Below are 18,472 nucleotides of genomic sequence, written 5' to 3' on the forward strand. Positions count from 1 at the left end.
AGCCGTTAAGAGCGACGCAATTTTCTTCATTTTTCGACGACATATCTCTTTTAAATCTTCTAATTGAAGACGAAGAGAAGCTGACTTCATCATCTCTTTTCCAAATGTTGTTGTAACGATCTACAGGAAAGATGATCGAAGGAAAAATCAGGGCAAAATAGTGTATATTCGAATGGAATGTTAATATTAAACGAAGGACGATAATACAACCTGTTACGTTCTTCAACTTCATCTTTTCTTAACATCATCGATACAATCGCCTGTTTTAATTCCTCTTCAACAATAAAACCACGTATTTATTGATATTCATGAAATTATAATTATTCACACATACAAATATTCAGTTCACATGATGAAATTTGACGGATGTCTCCAAACAAGCAAAGCAACTACGATACAAATAGTAAAATCCAATTGCACTAAATATTTCTATATTTAAAACTAACTCTACCTGCTAATAGCCCATTTATAGTTTGAGAACCTGAGGCAAAAGTGCCTCTCCGTTCCAAAACATTTTTCAAAAGATATAAGAAATAAAAACCATTTAAATACATGAATAGAAAAAACACACAAACCTGAAGTCATTTCTTTGCCTGATGGATATTCCTCTGATGGCTAAAGAACGAAAACATACCAAATATAACGAACTAAATATAACAAAGATATTTACACATGGCTTTCTACCCTCCCCCCTCAAAAAAAAGATAAAAGCATTTCATAATTAACTAACATTCATACAACCATCACCCATGGTTCTGACCAATGACGATCCTGAGTAATCATTAATTTCTATGCTACCATCACGTGTGGCACATATCGCTGCAACAGTTGCTCCAATTGCTAAACTTGCATCATTCTCGACGTCTTCATCAGTGTAAATACTGAAAACAACATAAATTACCACCTCAGTTAAAATGGTGAACTCGTTAGACATTCTTGTCGATAAAATAATGAAGTATCTTCTAACCTTGAAACGGGCGAATCATTTATTGAATGAACTAAATGTCGCGACGTCTCAGGTGCAACAGTAAATCGCTCATTTTCATCTGACATAGCTAGACTCCTAACTCCTTTATCGTCATCGGGGCAAACTACGGGAATTAGAGATACACCGCTGTTCATATCAACAAGAGGCTCACACTTCTTCCTCCGACAAGAGCGATGAGTCAGTGTAATGCCCTGATTGCAAAGATGTTGTCAAAGAATGATTTTTTCAAATCATTCGCAGTTTTAAACTCGTTTTAAGATGCAGAACTTCCTGGCTTTTCTTTGTTAATCGAGCCACTTGTTCATCTGTTTCATTCTCCTTGTTCTCAACGTTGGTTTTCGCCATTGTGGAAGAAAGACTTGAATTCTCAGAATTCGAACAATAAGCCAACTGAGAGTTCTTTGGCATTTCAAGAAAATCGTCAGGCCTTTTAGTGAAAGCATGGTTACCACGAGCATGTACCTGAGAATCAGTATTACGTTGTAATATGTCGTATGCCGCTCGGGTAAAACTCGTGGCACTATCGTGAGCAGTCGTTGTTGTGGAAGAACTACCATGAGAACTGACAGTAGAAGTTCCTTCTTCCGTCTCTTTGAATTCAACATTTTCAATTTGAGCAATGTTTGCTTTCTTTTTTACGTTTTTCTTTTCTTTCCTGAAACACAAAAGAAAGATAAAAGTTAAAAATTAATAAAGACGCGTGGGATAAATGACTACGCATTGTTCAAGTATGATAAAGAATAAATGAGGACGCGCGGTTAAGGGATGATAAGGGATGAATAAACAACAGGTATAGTTAAGGGATAAATGAAGACATGTAATAATGGGATAATAAAGGTTAAGGAGAACGCATGGTTGGGGGATTACAAGGAATAAATGACATGTGTGGTTAAGGAATGATAAGATTAGCGATATATGAGATGAATGGTAGGGATAATTAGGGATAAAAGGGATATTTTTGATCCGGGGAGAAAATAAAATTCTGATCAAATCTTTATTTTCTTAAAATGTTGTATTTAACAAACTTCACCAGGAGCTGCTGACGTCGCATACATTGGTGATGGTACAGCCCATATTGATGTTGGACGAGAAACTGCACTGATATTGCCTGGAATCTAAAAATTAAATTAAATTCAAGTAGTTAAAGAAAAGTACATTCATAGCTTCCACTTTTTACTATCCATTTCTATTTGCAAAGATTCATTTTAAACAATATCAATAGCATTCCAGCATACCTGTACAGTAATAGAGTTAAACTCAGCTTTGTCAATGTCAATTGCAAAAAGAATTGAACTTAAGCCTTAAAGAAGAAACAAGGAATGATAAAAAATCCATTATAGAAATATAAACAAGTTTATTCTTACCAGCAGCCATCATTGGTAACATACTAGATCGTTCATCATCCAATAATAATGCATCTTGCTCATAATACTGACTGAAATTAAAACAATTACACATCGTATAATTATTCTGACATCAACAGCTTACCAAGTTAAAAGAAAAATTGCATTACTATATTACAATTCATTGGAAAATCCTGACCAACTGAAAAGTTTATGAAAGAAAGCAATACAAAAATAGAAAGAAAAATGTCAGAACAAATTCATGGCATACAAAAAGGTTTTACCCACAAACATTCCTGGAATCATTTAGAAACCAACAACTTGAAACCTCTACCAACATCTGTCATTACATTATGTAAAGAATTATATGTCTTTATTTCACTAGAGCTAAGATGTTCCTTGATAAATAGCCAGAACACAGATTGACCTTCAGACCTCATTAACACCTGCCTTTAATGAACATAGAAATGATGAAAACAAATTATTTAAGAATGGCTTTTAAATTGACTGAATTGAGAGAGGGATGATAAAGATACCTTAAAGAATTTATCTTTTGTGGATTTAATGCCAAATTGAAGAACAATGTTCCATTGCTCACAAAGACAAGAGACTCTGTAATTCATCATAAGTACAAAGATTATGATAAATAAGGATTATACTATGAAATAAAATGAATACAATACAATGCAATCGAAGAAATATCAAGTTCACCTGCTATCCTTCTCAGAAGCCAATTCGGTTGTACTACCAAATCGATGCCTGACACTCAAGAAACGACGAGGTTCAAGTCGACCAAATCATTCGAGTAAAATCAATACAATAAAAGACGAAACGAAATTACAAGTTCCAAGTTCGAATATTACACTAAAGATGACAAATACTTTATGATCAATTGTTGAACTCCATCCAACAAGCGATCAATAATTGCTTGCTTTGTAATATCACACTTGCCAAGTTCAACATAATCTCCACTTGGAAAGAACATGTAAAAAATATTTTCATTTGAACAAGAAAAATAACTTAAAAATAACTAGATATTAACAAAGTATGTATACAAGCTTCACTTTATGTCGCTTGAAGATCCTCATATCAAATGTTATTACCCGTGATAGCGTCAAGAAAGTTAGAGAAAATACAAAGTGTTTTCTACATGTAAAAATATCCGATACGACAGTATTATTGAAGCAGTTCACAAAGAAGACAAATAATGACATTAAATATGGTTCAACGGCAATTATTGTTTATCAATCTGAACATTCAAATGAAGAACATGAAATGGAAACTAACGTTGATCAAATATCTAAAGCACTTTACATGTTTAAAGAGAGAGACGACGAAATCCAAATGACACATCTTGAAAAACCATAATACCAACAAACAAGACATGAAAAACATGACACATGCAATTTTCCAAAGTTATTTCCTGGAAAATACGATCTTGCTATAATAAATTTTCATCGAATTCTATATGAAAAGCTTGGTACAAAGATTCCACATTTTAAAAACACTGGAAGTATAAAAGCTAAAAATCAAAAAGCTCTGGAAATTCGTTAGGTCCAAATCATTATTGATGTCGCTGAAATAAAACAATAAAATGTTTAATAAAACTGGAAACTACGACAAAACTATAGAGTTTTATGAAAAAGCTCTGGAAATTCAAACACAATCGTTAGGTCCAAATCATGTTGATGTCGCTAGGTCTTTAAACAATCTTGGTAATGTGTATAATAAAACTGGAAACTACGACAAAGCTATAGAGTTTAAGAAAAAGCTCTGGAAATTCGAAACAATCGTTAGGTCCAAATCATGTTGATGTCGCTACGTCTTTAAACAATCTTGGTATCGTGTATAATGTTACTGGAAACAACAACAAAGCTATAGAGTTTCATGAAAAAGCTCTGGAAATTCGAAAACAATCGTTGGGTCCAAATCATGTTGATGTCGCTATGTCTTTAAACAATCTTGGTAATGTGTTTGCTAAAACTGGAAGTTACGACAAAGCTATAGAGTTTTACGAAAAAGCTCTGGAAATTCAAAAACAATCGTTAGGTCCAAATCATGTTGATGTCGCTATGTCTTTAAACAATCTTGGTAATGTGTTTGATAAAACTGGAAACTACGACAAAGCTATAGAGTTTGAAAAGCTCTGGAAATTCAAAACAATCGTTAGGTCCAAATCATGTTGATGTCGCTGGTCTTTAAACAATCTTGGTAAGTGTTACATGAAACTGGAAACTACGACAAAGCTATAGAACTTTATGAAAAAGCTCTGGAAATTCGAAAACAATCGTTAGGTCCAAATCATGTTGATGTCGCTACGTCTTTAAACAATCTTGGTACGGTGTTACATCAAACTGGAAACTACGACAAAGCTATAGAACTTTATGAAAAAGCTCTGGAAATTCGAAAACAATCGTTAGGTCCAAATCATGTTGATGTCGCTAGGTCTTTAAACAATCTTGGTAATGTGTTAATGAAACTGGAAACTACGACAAAGCTATAGAGCTTTATGAAAAAGCTCTGGAAATTCGAAAACAATCGTTAGGTCCAAATCATGTTGATGTCGCTGCGTCTTTATACAATCTTGGTATTGTGTATTATGATACTGGAAACTACGACAAAGCGATAGAGCTTTATGAAAAAGCTCTGGAAATTCGAAAACAATCGTTAGGTCCAAATCATGTTGATGTCGCTGCGTCTTTAAACAATCTTGGTATTGTGTATTATGAAACTGGAAACTACGACAAAGCTATAGAGCTTTATGAAAAAGCTCTGGAAATTCGAAAACAATCGTTAGGTCCAAATCATGTTGATGTCGCTGCGTCTTTAAACAATCTTGGTATTGTGTTAAAAAAAACTGGAAACTACGACAAAGCTATAGAGCTTTATGAAAAAGCTCTGGAAATTCGAAAACAATCGTTAGGTCCAAATCATGTTGATGTCGCTGCGTCTTTAAACAATCTTGGTTTGTGTTTAAAAACTGGAAACTACGACAAAGCTATAGAGTTTTGAAAAAGCTCTGGAAATTCGAAACAATCGTTAGGTCCAAATCATGTTGATGTCGCTGCGTCTTTAAACAATCTTGGTTTGTGTTTAAAAAAACTGGAAACTACGACAAAGCTATAGAGTTTTACGAAAAAGCTAAGAAAATTCGCAAAAAAAACGTTAGGAAGTAGTCAGGTTGATGTTGCTAAGTCTTTTAAACAATCTAGGTGTGTTGTATTATGAAACTCGGGAATATGACAAAGCTTTATATTTACACTTTGGTAACTACGTGTTTTAAAGAAAATTGTGCCTTCTAAATTATGTTAAGCCTATTTTTAACACATAGACCGTAGGAGCAAGGCTTCCACCTGCCAAGTCAGCTCCCCTCTCCCTCAGAAGGTATTTTTGGTAGTGAATAAAACGTTTGCAATTTGCATTTTGTGAGGTAAAATGAACCTAAAGATGTAAGTGTCCTTGTCTATATATAGTTTCACTGATATCTAGTCAATAAACTTACTCTACAGCTGGGAATCATCCTAAGTAGAACTTAGAACTGCCCATGCCCTGAATCTGACATTCTTCTTTAGACTTTATTTCTAAAGTAATTTGCTTTTATGTTATAACCAAGTAGTAATTTTTATTGTATGATTTACAAACATACTAAAGTATATTGGGATGACAGAATTTTGTTAAATAAATACTATCCTGTTAGTTGTTCATATTATTTGATAAATTCAGTAATTTTTTACCCAGTTCCATAAGCCTATGACCATATTCCAGGTTCCTGTAATTTCCAAGGGGTACACCTTTCATACCATACATACCACCCCACCATGCTACAGCCAATATTCCTGTACTGTCACTATCTCCACCATGAAACATAGAAAAAGAGCACAATTGAAACCAGGAATCTTTTGCCATCATCAAAGCATCGTAAGCAATCATTGGTGCATCATGACCACTGGACCCACCCCAACCTGCATAACTGACAGATTTATAAACAGCATCATGTTCAGGTATGTTATAATTCACTGGAAACTTTCGTTCATGGTTCCATTTGTTAATCCCAGTAGTTCAAGATATGACTCCCAACTGTTTTTAAAGTAGCCCCAAGATTTCTTGTTTTCTTCTACATCACGACCAACCTTCTCAATGTATTCCCAAACTTTGGGTAAAACACTTAAAAGTCCTGCTCCCCATTTTTTTGGAGCCATCTTCTGTATAGCATAGGCTGTAAATAAAGCTGCAGTAACAGCCCCAAGATAACCTATAATTAAAATCATTATCTTTAAAGATTGCTAATTTTAGGTCACTTACATTATGATGACCCTATTTACATAATAGCAGCATTTTGATATGGATCATGGATTGAATGGCTGTAGTAGTGAAGATATTAAAGCAAAACAGCAATGGCAATTCAAACAGTTTTTAGAAGACAGAAATTTGGAAATGTGGAAAAGCGATAAAAGGGATGGATCAAAGATATGGTCATTTAAAGTGAGCAATGTTAGAAGGATGGAGGCATTTGAGATGTGGTTCTAGAAAATGATGGATTGCATAGACTTATGCAAACCTAAGGTCAACCTTCTTTTATTTCATTTATAAATTGATATTAGATAAAAGGATATGAAACATTCATGGTAATGGCTTGTTAAGTAATCGAAGGAAGAGTTGAAGATAAAACATCTAAGAAAAGCAAAAGGATTGAAAAGCTAAATTACTATAAAGGTTTGTTAAAATGAAAAGCAATGCAGATAACAGGAAAACCTAGCAAACTTTATACAAAGCAACACTTGTTGATAGACAAAACACTAGACATTAGTGACTTGATAATTGATACATGATCTGAAATCGTTGCTTTATTATGAAAGGTGAATACCTGTGGGGTGATTATGAGTCATCCTTCCACTTTCAACAGCAATTTCAATTAACATTTCAATTTGATCTTCACAAGGAAACATCAAACCTATACACATGGATCTCATAGCTGCACCACATCCGCCACCTCGTTCATTAAATGGTATAATGTAACCTTTTTCCTCAAGAGGTTGTAACATGAAACATGCCTTTGTTGTGGTCTGCCCAGGAGCTCTTTCCCACATATCCTCAGCACATGTCTTCTTGTACTTTGTAGCCATAATGCTCAATAACTCTTCCGTTGTTGTCCATTCAGAAACCAACGCTTCTGCTGTAGCAATGTGTAGTACAGTGTCGTCACTAACCCTCCATCCTTTAATGTCAATTTTATCAAGTCCTCCGAGTTTTTCTAGTTCTTCATGAATTTGAGTACCACAGTAACAGAATTCCCACAAACCAATCTTATAACCTAGAGCATCTCCCACTCCACTGAGAACCATAACTGCTTCGTATTTCTCGGATAATTGGACCGTATTTTCAAGAGCCATTTTTAATGTTTACTTTACCGTAGTTTAATGAATTTTTTTGAAACACGAGAAAGTACTAAGCTTTCCTCAAATTAGTCAACTAATAAAAACGTAAAATCTTTTCTTTGCTTTGTTTCAATATTGTTTCATACTATTGTTTACATTTAGACGAGAGCGTTGGGAGACTGGGACTGTTATTTTGTAATCCTTAATCTTTACCCGATTCCATGATCTTCAATCTGATTAACATGTTGCTTCTTGCAAAGATTCTTTAAAACTTAAAAGTTCCTTCCTTATATCATGGATTATCCGACACGGATTTAATCCAAACTTGACAATTTGATTGCACATATACTAAAAAACAGTGTATTGGGAATCGAACCCAAAGACTAAATTTTCCGCTCTTTGAAGATACCCCACAGTTGGGCTGTTTTTTTTCTTGGAAAGTTCAAATGATTTTGGCTATTGAACATATTTTGAATATTTTACAGTTCCAAAATTTGATCTTTGTAGAAATTTTGAAGCTCAAATTTGGTAAGTTATTGCTTGATCGTAATAGACAAAAACAGTTCAAGAGATTTGTCGTTCAATTACACTTCACAATTTAAAGTCACAAACAATAAACAATTATCAGCTTTTTTATAATGCCGGTTTAGCATTAAAATGCTTAAATATCCAACTTTACGCCCAAATACATGCAAGTTTAACTTTCACATTTACAATAAGTGTTAAGTAAATAAATATAAAAAATGATTAAACTGAAATCACCCAAACTGTTCTAAAATGCAGAATTGCTTAAACATGACGCTGTTTTTTAACGAAAGTGAAGATGGCTGTAAATTTTAGCTGATAGACCCTAGGTTCGCTCAGCTAAGCATCCATAGCCTTCAAATTGCATTTCTTTTTGTTCCATGGTTGTATATGACAAGTAGTACAAGTTTAGTCCCACACCAAGGTCACTGTTTTTTTTTGATGACTTAACCGAAATAAAAAATCGCTAATGGAAAAACCTGAACGGTATAAACCAAAACCGAACACAACGGCAAGAGAATTCGGAGAATACTAAAGAGGAAAAAACCATTAGGGATTTCAGCCGAAGTTCCGCGCCCAGGGGGACCCTTATAAACAAAAATCTTTACTTACCTTTGCAACGATGCAAATACCAAAAAAAAAGAAAAAACCGTCAATTTCTCAAAATACACCTTCAAGTCCAAAAATCTTTCAAGTATTTTAGTTATGGATATAATTCGCCATTTTTAACGTACATACAACTTACGTACAAACCGCCACATTTTAGTTTTACCGCACGTAAACCGATCAGCGAACTCGACAATTTTCTACTTTGGACGAGAAAATTGTGTAATTTGGATGGGAATTTCTTTTAACGTGTGTTTTTCTTATCTAATCCACATCCGAATCAGTCGCACCTAGCGCCACCTTAGCAGTCCCTATTTTGCACTGTTTCATTCAGTGCTTTGCGCGCCCGGTGCCACTAACGCTTAAAGTTGGAGCAAGCGCTTGCTGCATGACATGGATTAGATAAATGTACTTCAAAATATTTTAAGCAGACAGACGAAATTTAATATTTTTTGAAACAATTTAGAACACTTGAAGAAGCACACGTTAAGTTTGGTTACCGAGGGACCGTGGATGGTTTAACCAAACAACCGGCAGCGCTTGATTTAAGTTATGTTTTAGTTTGACAATTATCACATAGATGACTACATAGCAACGCGAATGGTGAACATGGAAACCATCGTGTAACTATTTTGTATCATATGTGACAACGTCTGCGGTTTGTCTTCATGGTAACCATCAAAGAAAACAAACAATGTGCTTTTATTAAAACTATGTTTCGTGTTAGTTTGGTTAATATGAAGCCATTCCGCATACTTAGACCTGGTGTACTAAACATTTTTATGCCTGTTTTGCTGTGGCTTGCCGCATCGAAATTCCAGGAATGAAGTTTTCTTAATAAGAAAACAACATATCCATTTTTACATTTACAGTAATTGCCACGCCGCTCCTATACTGTAAATGTCTTGACAAACTGAAGACTATTTGAGTTTCAATTTGTCGATTTGAAAATGACTGACAAGATTAAAGTTTCCTTCGAAAGATTTTGAAAAATTTAGTCATTTCTCTTGATAGTGGAGTTCATCCTTTAAATTTATAAAGGTTCTAACCCCATACTCATTATCTAAGCGTAGCAACTACTCGCTGCAACTACAGCGCATGCCTAAGCTATCTAAACTTCCTACCTGCGCATGGCACCGGAATTCCGCCCTGAAAAGGAATGCCCCTTGAAGGAGGTAACCCATCATGCCCTTAACTTAACTTAACCTAGTGCATGTTGCACCTACGGGCGACCTCCAACCGGGGTGGGTTGAACTACTCATGCATTATAGGGGATCCATGCAGGAGTATCTTAATAGTCAATGTAGAAAGCCGTTCATGAAATTGGCCAACTACGACTGCATGCTCTTACCGTACTAGGGGAGAGATATTTTTCTTTCCACCAAAACGACGATCTTCCCTTGGTCTTCAATAGGTCTTGCTCGCTTGATCCAGTCTTCAAAGGTCTTCTTACAGATGCTATTTGCATCCTCTACGCTAAGGTACCATTTGTACCCACTAACCCCAAGTTGAAGTTGCCTTCCTTGGGCCAAACCTCACTTTCATTTCCGATTCTAAGCTGTGGTCCTGCCTATCCTACTGCGAGACAACAACCGCTGCGATCATGCGTAGCTCCTTAAAGCAGTATATTCACACAGAGGTTTTTCGAAGGTAAATTATATAGAACAACACAATTGTTGCATACCATCACAGACTTGAAATAGTTGATACAAATTCACGCTTACTAAGACACAAATTTTAAAAAGAATTAAAGCAGCACCGATAAACACTATTGGATTATTTTAACCAAAAGAACACTTTTATTACCTCTTAATCAAGACTGTTTTAGAAAATGCAGATGTAAATTTCTTTAAATATATTTATTTGCATTCCTGCATTAAAAAAATAGCCTTACAGTGGAATATACTGAACACCAGGATTTGTTGTGGCTATTGCCCGAATTATATTAGAGATTTGACCTGTTAACAGGCCTAACTAAATAAAAGGTTTATTATTATTACACTTACGGTTTTCGACGAATCCTTGGCAGTTCGACGACAGACTACGATGAATGACAAATCTCATGCCAATTGTGAAGATGAAACGATCGGATGTTGAGCAAGGACAGCCACAAAAAAGCCCAAAATAATTTTTTGAAAAATTCAGAACGTTGATGGTGAAACCATCGTATCCAATTTTCAGGCTACCTGACAAACATCACCGCTTTTATGTCGACGACGGCAAGCACAGAAACAAGATTGGCCATTTCTTGCAACTGTGCATGTCGCCTACGGCATTAAATCGGAAATATCGACAGCCAGTCGGAAAATTAGGATTTTTAGGTTTTTTATTTTCATGTTAAAGAAATTCCATGTTTTTATTACGAAAATTAAATAATGTTGAAATTTGGGCATTTGATAGCGGCGTGGTTTTATCCATCATTGCGGTTGATTGACCAGTCGTGATGTTAGCAGGAAAACTCCCAAGAAAATGTTTTAGAAAAGGTCATAATATTGACTTTTCCATGGAAACAGGCGTTAGGCTGATGGATGCATTGCTCCAGAATAGTGTTTAGCGTTTGCATTCTTTGTAGAGATGGTCTTTAGGGCATTAGAAGTCGCGAGTTTTTCAATTTCGTTAAAGTAAATTGTTCATTCTTGATCATTGTTCAGAGGACTCATGAAAGTATATTGTTCATTCTTGAGAATTCTTCAGAGGACTTCATTAAAGTATGCAGTTCCTTTCTTGATCATTGTTCAGAGGATTTCATTAAAGTACGTATATTTGTCCATTCTTGATCAGAAGGTTTCTACATACGACAATTGAAGCCAATGTCAGTTCACACTATACTTCCATAAATGAAAAACATTGATAACATACTTACATTGAACATTTTATTCACTAGTAATGTAGTTCAAGAGAAGAAGAATTTCAACCAAATTACAGAATTGTATTTTGTTCTTATGTTTAGATGAGCGTCAAGGAACTGGTCGACAACAGCCACAATTCTCTTCAACCGCTGTGAACAATAACCACTTTCTTTAATTGTGAAGTCTACGATCATGGTAAATACACCAACATTTGTTCGTTGTTTCTCAATCTCATTTGATGACTAATTGTCGTTTAAGAGAAGAATGTCCATGTCTAAAATCAAGCATAGAGGAAACAAAAGTTACTAAGACGAAAACTTTATGGAAAGGCCACACTGCACTTTGCATTAATGAACATCAAATGCAGTGTCCCAATTCAATGTTAACTCAATGCAAAAGAACTTGAAACAACACATTTACCTGAACATTTTTTCAAAGCACTTCAAGAGATATTTCACCGTGGAATACTTTCGACTTCGGCTAACTATTCTTCGTGCAACTACAGACTTTCACGTTCAAATGGCACGTTCTTAGTCTTAGACTATGGCCCAAGTTTCACGAACGTGTTGTATTCTGATTGGTCAGTGACTAGGTGTGTTGTAAACGTGTTGTGTTCTGATTGGTCATTTACTAGGTGTGTCGTCAACTGTTGTTTCTGATTGGTCATTTACCAGGTGTGTCGTCAATTGTACATTGTGAAATAGAATTTGCATGATTCATCACTTAGAAGTAATTAATCCCCATAGAGCGGTAAATGCAATTTAATACAATATAAATAAAACGTATACTTCAGCTACAGCAAATAGCAAATCCCAAACATTTAAGTCTCCTTGGGAACAACTACAGCTGAATCATGCAAATTCTAAAGGTCCACTGATGTCAAAATGATTTGATAAACCCTCTAGATTGTTATCTTCATCTCATTTTTTTATTGTATTTATTAGCATTAACATTTGATCTCTTTTATTTAGCATTCTACAGGGTGTACATAACAACGACGTTTGGCAATTAAACTACTGTAAAATGTCGAAACCCAATCACTGTGCTAACCTCACTAGTAGTGCATTACATTTTCAATGGGGGAAAATCTTTTGCGCTTGCATCAACGTAGCTAACAATGTTCCATGCACCTGTGGGCTTGGCGTAGTGACAGACATTGAAATTAGACAAAGGCTTCAATGGTAAATGAAGGCTGACAAACTAGTTTTGCACACATCAAAGGAATGAACTGGATAGAAAAATATTATGAGAAGGTATGTATATTCATGGTTGTATAATTTTACAACAATAACGTTTCGTGTTTAGCTGAAGACATCTTCATATTACAATACATACATGTAGGAAGTAGTAAATCCTATTCTTAGAAATTTTGTACAATACTTACAATAACGACTGTATGCATTACGCTTCTTCTCTGAAATAAAAAGGTTATATTACTCACTGTAATAGTTTGAAACTTACAAATGAAATATTTTACGTAATACTTACGATAAAGATTGTTTCAGCAAGAAATTTCTTTACACATAGCACGGGAAAGATCGCAAAAAGTCATATGACGTATTGATCAAAATTGGTCACGTGTCAAGTCGTATAACCATTCGCCAGCAAGAGCTGGGTGACGCGGGATATGTAAATTGATCAAATCGTGCTGAGATAGCACAACATTTAACAGCATAGTACGTTTCATGTGATGTATTTAATATACGATTGTTTTCATTTCAAGTTAAATATTATGTTTTAACTTGTTAAAACCCAGTATGATGTACTATTATATAGTAGCAAATACTGACAAATTATATCTGTATACAACACATACAATAAAGAGTCCTTGAAGTTGATGCATCAGGAAATTCTTCTGCTTTGTAGACATATTATATTTATATATACTGAACTATACGTATGTTATATATATACAATATAACTTATACAATTTCTATGCTCTCTTTTTTTTGACAGACATCCTACAAGTTTTACCTTTTAACCATTATATGCAGAAGGAACAGTTTGTTTTGTCGTTGTCGTCGTTGAAACAGATGATACCGTTGAAGTTTGCCTGTAAAATATTTGCTGAAAGTTTAGAGAAAAATTTATAAACTATTCATGAAATAATAGGTAGTAGCATTTTGATTTTCTTTTAAAACAAGCCAAAGTTTGAGTTCTTTGTGTTGTATTACTACGAAATAAAAGACTTTTACTGTGTTTGCACGGGCTTATGCAAACCGAGGAGATCTTTGGGAGAACTCGAGAGCAGATCAGTGCAAGCCCGAAAACGAGGGTCAAGGTTTGCACATGCTCAAGAGTTCTCACAAACGTCTCCAAGGTTTGCATAAGCCAGTGCAAACAGGAAAAATATCTTTTTAAAAAAATATCAATAATGCGAAATAGACAAATTTAAAACAAACGTTTTAATTTTTCCTCTAAAATGTATTCATGATTGATTTGCGAATTCTCTTTGATTGATTTGATTTGTTGGGCTCAGATCGGTTTGCACAAGCTAATGAAAACACAGCTATAGACCAATCAGCGCATGCGCTAGATTGCTTTTTGTTCTTGTTTTGACTTTCAATTTTTTCTGTCTATACTTGCCTTACAAACATTAACACTAAAAAATCGTTTAATATTCTGTATATTGAACAATAAATTACTCAAACATGATCACGTGTTTACTCACATGAAAAAGATCACGTATTTACTCACATGAAAAGATCACGTGTTTACTCACATGAAAAAGATCACGTGTTTACTCACATGAAAAAGGGAAAGTATTTGAACAAAGAACTCTTGCAAGGATTTTCACCTAACTCTGGAACAGCACCCAGACTATAATTGATCAATTTTCTCAAGTAATTTTCCAATTGTTTCCGACGTGTTTCCACAAAATTGACGTCACGATTTCCAATAATTTTCTTCGCGGGAAACGTGAATTGTGCAACAGGTTTAAACTGCTTGCTTGTCTGTGCATAAAAAGGAAAAGGAAGGGATTGTACATTACGGCAAAACAATATGATTAAAAAAATTAAAATACTGATGTTTATTAAAAACCTTCTTATGTAGGGCATAAAAATCCGAGTATCTTTTGTAAACATTCCATTCATCGTCTTTGATACGGATATAAACCTTGTGAAGTAAACAATGTTAAATTCTTTATTGACGACAATAACTGGACCACTGAGCAGACGATATATATATATATGTATATGAGCACTGTGGTGACTCTACAATACAATCCATACAATGTGTAACCGTACGTCCTGTGTCCCAAGTGCAGGAGTCACAATTTTACTATGGTGATAGCCGGGAGGGCACATTGTATATACACTCTGTATATATATATAACAGAATAAAACAGTATAAATCCGTATAAAACAGTGCTCGATGCCCGAGAGCAGAGCGTAAATATGTTTAGAGGTGTTGAGAAAAAATCACAAAATTACAGATTCATCCCGACAAGCCAGTTTCGTGATTAAAGGAAAATCCCCTGAAGAGTGAGAAGTCACGAAACAGGCTTGTCGGGATGAATCTGTAGTTTTGTGATTTTTTCTCAACACCACTAAACATATACATATGAAAAGTAAAATATTTGAGCAGTAAATTTAAACTACGACATGATCTTTTAAATACGATGACCACAAACACTTTTCTCAAGGGTGATGTATTTGAAACGAGGAAAATACCAAATATAGATCATGAATCTTGAAATATTTTCCCTAGTTATCCCTAACCTAGTCCAGATAACCATCAACATCACATCGGAAGAGTTATTTACTTATTATAGAGATAAATATATGGAAAAAATTATACCTGATAAGAATGGTGAATGTTTAGAGACTTTCCTTGTACAAAAACAGATGGAATCCAAATGTTAATTAAAGGACGAGTATTGACAGACATGAAATTTGGACCAAACTCCGTCAAATATAAACATTCATCATGATTATTGTCCTGAGGAAGCTAGAACATACGAACATACGTAGTTTTATTAAGAAATACTTAGAAAATCAAAAGAATATTTACTGCTTTTCATATTCATACCAAACAGTTCATATTGTACATACAGGATCAATATTGTACATCTATTGTACTATAATGAACACACGGGTCTTTACTGAACATACCGGTCCTCTAAGATTGACAAGCTCTTCTTTTAATATTCTTAGCTGACATTCACGAGCGTTCAACATTTTTTGTAGTCTTTCATTGAGTTCAATAAGTTCGCCATGCATATCAGCGACCTTTAAACATGATAAACAACATTTCATCACAACTTACGCCATGAAATTCCACAGGGATGAACAAGAAACGCGAAATCAGTCAGAGTGGCGAGTTTTTTAAACATATATCACGATTTCATTTCAGTTATTTATCCTCAGTTTTCATAAGTCAAAATATCTTCTTGTATTAGATATTTCTTAAAGTCACCGTGTGCATCGTATAAAAGAGTTTTCTATCAAATAAATTTCGGCTCATCTTCATGCAACATATGATACCTAAGACCTTTTAAGGCAAATGTTTCGTTTTGTAAAAGTTTTATGGTTTAATGGAAATCTTACTTGGATCAACTTCCGCTCAAAATCTTTGTTTTCTTCCTTTCTACAAAAAAAAGGAACGAAATTCATCGCCGTTGAATCACTTTTGCTACAAATTTACGGTAAATACCTCACTTCGTCGACATCAGATTTCGGAGAAAGAATGATAGAAGAAAGTCTTTCATTTTCTGGAACTACACAAAAGATTATTGAATATCTTAGATTTCTACATCCATTTTAAAGATAAACTATCCCTATAGTAAACCTTCTTCCATAATGTCATTTCTTTTCAACGATTGAACAGCACCCACGTATTTCTTTAGTTGGTGTTTGAGCAAATCATTTTCACTAAAGAGTAAAAACGAACAGGTCAACAGACATCTTTGATTAACGGAAATGCTGAGTTCTCAATGTCCTAACCTTTTTAGGCCGTTAAGAGCGACGCAATTTTCTTCATTTTTCGACGACATATCTCTTTTTAAATCTTCTAATTGAAGACGAAGAGAAGCTGACTTCATCATCTCATTTTCCAAATGTTGTTGTAATGATCTACAGGAAAGATGAACGAAGGAAAAATCAGGGCAAAATAGTGTATATTCGAATGGAATGTTAATATTAAACGAACGTAATACAACCTGTTACGTTCTTCAACTTCATCTTTTCTTAACATCATCGATACTATCGCCTGTTTTAATTCCTCTTCAAGAACTAAAAACCACGTATTTATTGATATTCATGAAATTATAATTATTCACACATACAAATATTCAGTTCACACGATGAAATTTGACGGATGTCTACAAACAAGCAAAGCAACTACAATACAAATAGTAAAATCCAATTGCACTAAATATTTCTATATTTAAAACTAACTCCACCTGCTAATAGCCATTTATAGTTTGAGAACCTGACGCAAAAGTGCCTCTCCCGTTCCGAAAACATTTTTTCAAAAGATATAAGAAATAAAAACCATTTAAATACATGAATAGAAAAAACACACAAACCTGAAGTCATTTCTTTGCCTGATGGATATTCCTCTGATGGCTAAAGAACGAAAACATACCAAATATAACGAACTAAATATAACAAAGATATTTACACATGGCTTTCTACCCTCCCTCCCCTCAAAAGATAAAAGCATTTCATAATTAACTAACATTCATACAACCATCACCCATGGTTCTGACCAATGACGATCCTGAGTAATCATTAATTTCTATGCTACCATCACGTGTGGCACATATCGCTGCAACAGTTGCTCCAATTGCTAAACTTGCATCATTCTCGACGTCTTCATCAGTGTAAATACTGAAAACAACATAAATTACCACCTCAGTTAAAATGGTGAACTCGTTAGACATTCTTCTCGATAAAATAATGAAGTATCTTCTAACCTTGAAACGGGCGAATCATTTATTGAATGAACTAAATGTCGCGACGTCTCAGGTGCAACAGTAAATCGCTCATTTTCATCTGACATAGCTAGACCCCTAACTCCTTTATCGTCATCGGGGCAAACTACGGGAATTAGAGATACACCGCTGTTCATATCAACAAGAGGCTCACACACTTCTTCCTCCGACAAGAGCGATGAGTCAGTGTAATGCCCTGATTGCAAAGATGTTGTCAAAGAATGATTTTTTCAAATCATTCGCAGTTTTAAACTCGTTTTAAGATGCAGAACTTCCTGGCTTTTCTTTGTTAATCGAGCCACTTGTTCATCTGTTTCATTCTCCTTGTTCTCAACGTTGGTTTTCGCCATTGTGGAAGAAAGACTTGAATTCTCAGAATTCGAACAATAAGCCAACTGAGAGTTCTTTGGCATTTCAAGAAAATCGTCAGGCCTTTTAGTGAAAGCATGGTTACCACGAGCATGTACCTGAGAATCAGTATTACGTTGTAATATGTCGTATGCCGCTCGGGTAAAACTCGTGGCACTATCGTGAGCAGTCGTTGTTGTGGAAGAACTACCATGAGAACTGTAGAAGTTCCTTCTTCCGTCTCTTTGAATTCAACATTTTCAATTTGAGCAATGTTTGCTTTCTTTTTGTTTTTCTTTTCTTTTCCTGAAACACAAAAGAAAGATAAAAGTTAAAATTAATAAAGACGCGTGGATAAATGACTACGCATTGTTCAAGTATGATAAAGAATAAATGAGGACGCGCGGTTAAGGGATGATAAGGGATGAATAAACAACAGGTATAGTTAAGGGATAAATGAAGACATGTAATAATGGGATAATAAAGGTTAAGGAGAACGC

General features: G+C 34.7%; 2 protein-coding genes, 1 long non-coding RNA gene and 1 pseudogene across 5 annotated transcripts; all 4 read right to left on the bottom strand.

Annotated features, from left to right (window-relative positions):
• Positions 1-74: 74 nt before the first annotated feature.
• LOC124457898 lies at positions 75-1,142 on the bottom strand. 3 transcript variants are annotated; one of them, XM_047008061.1, is made up of 5 exons: positions 968-1,142; positions 731-881; positions 576-615; positions 211-274; positions 75-120 (listed from the first exon to the last, which is right to left on the bottom strand). In XM_047008061.1, the coding sequence occupies exons 1-5, from the start codon at positions 1,120-1,122 to the stop codon at positions 90-92; spliced, it is 441 nt and encodes a 146-aa protein (XP_046864017.1). In that variant the 5' UTR covers positions 1,123-1,142; the 3' UTR covers positions 75-89. The 3 variants fall into 3 exon arrangements, with proteins under 3 accessions (XP_046864017.1, XP_046864019.1, XP_046864018.1); XM_047008063.1 differs by having other exon boundaries at positions 97-271; positions 748-881; XM_047008062.1 differs by having other exon boundaries at positions 97-274; positions 748-881.
• A 1,745-nt stretch (positions 1,143-2,887) lies between these two features.
• Positions 2,888-3,084, bottom strand: LOC124457914. Its single transcript, XR_006952881.1, has 2 exons — positions 3,043-3,084; positions 2,888-2,943 (listed from the first exon to the last, which is right to left on the bottom strand). It is a non-coding gene; the product is annotated as an uncharacterized LOC124457914 (long non-coding RNA).
• A 2,852-nt stretch (positions 3,085-5,936) lies between these two features.
• LOC124457895 lies at positions 5,937-7,820 on the bottom strand (annotated as a pseudogene).
• A 5,552-nt stretch (positions 7,821-13,372) lies between these two features.
• LOC124457894 (sorting nexin-29-like) lies at positions 13,373-17,849 on the bottom strand. The gene is made up of 13 exons (XM_047008057.1): positions 17,607-17,849; positions 17,370-17,520; positions 17,217-17,256; positions 16,848-16,911; positions 16,633-16,761; positions 16,478-16,560; positions 16,343-16,406; positions 16,237-16,276; positions 15,802-15,918; positions 15,488-15,637; positions 14,729-14,803; positions 14,435-14,640; positions 13,373-13,739 (listed from the first exon to the last, which is right to left on the bottom strand). Exons 1-13 carry the CDS (start codon positions 17,759-17,761, stop codon positions 13,664-13,666), a joined length of 1,350 nt encoding a protein of 449 aa, XP_046864013.1. The 5' UTR covers positions 17,762-17,849; the 3' UTR covers positions 13,373-13,663.
• Between the last annotated feature and the right edge of the window lie 623 nt (positions 17,850-18,472).

The sequence above is a fragment of the Xenia sp. Carnegie-2017 genome, unplaced genomic scaffold (assembly GCF_021976095.1).
Source record: "Xenia sp. Carnegie-2017 unplaced genomic scaffold, XeniaSp_v1 HiC_scaffold_6, whole genome shotgun sequence".
Classification (NCBI taxonomy): Eukaryota; Metazoa; Cnidaria; class Anthozoa; order Malacalcyonacea; family Xeniidae; genus Xenia; species Xenia sp. Carnegie-2017.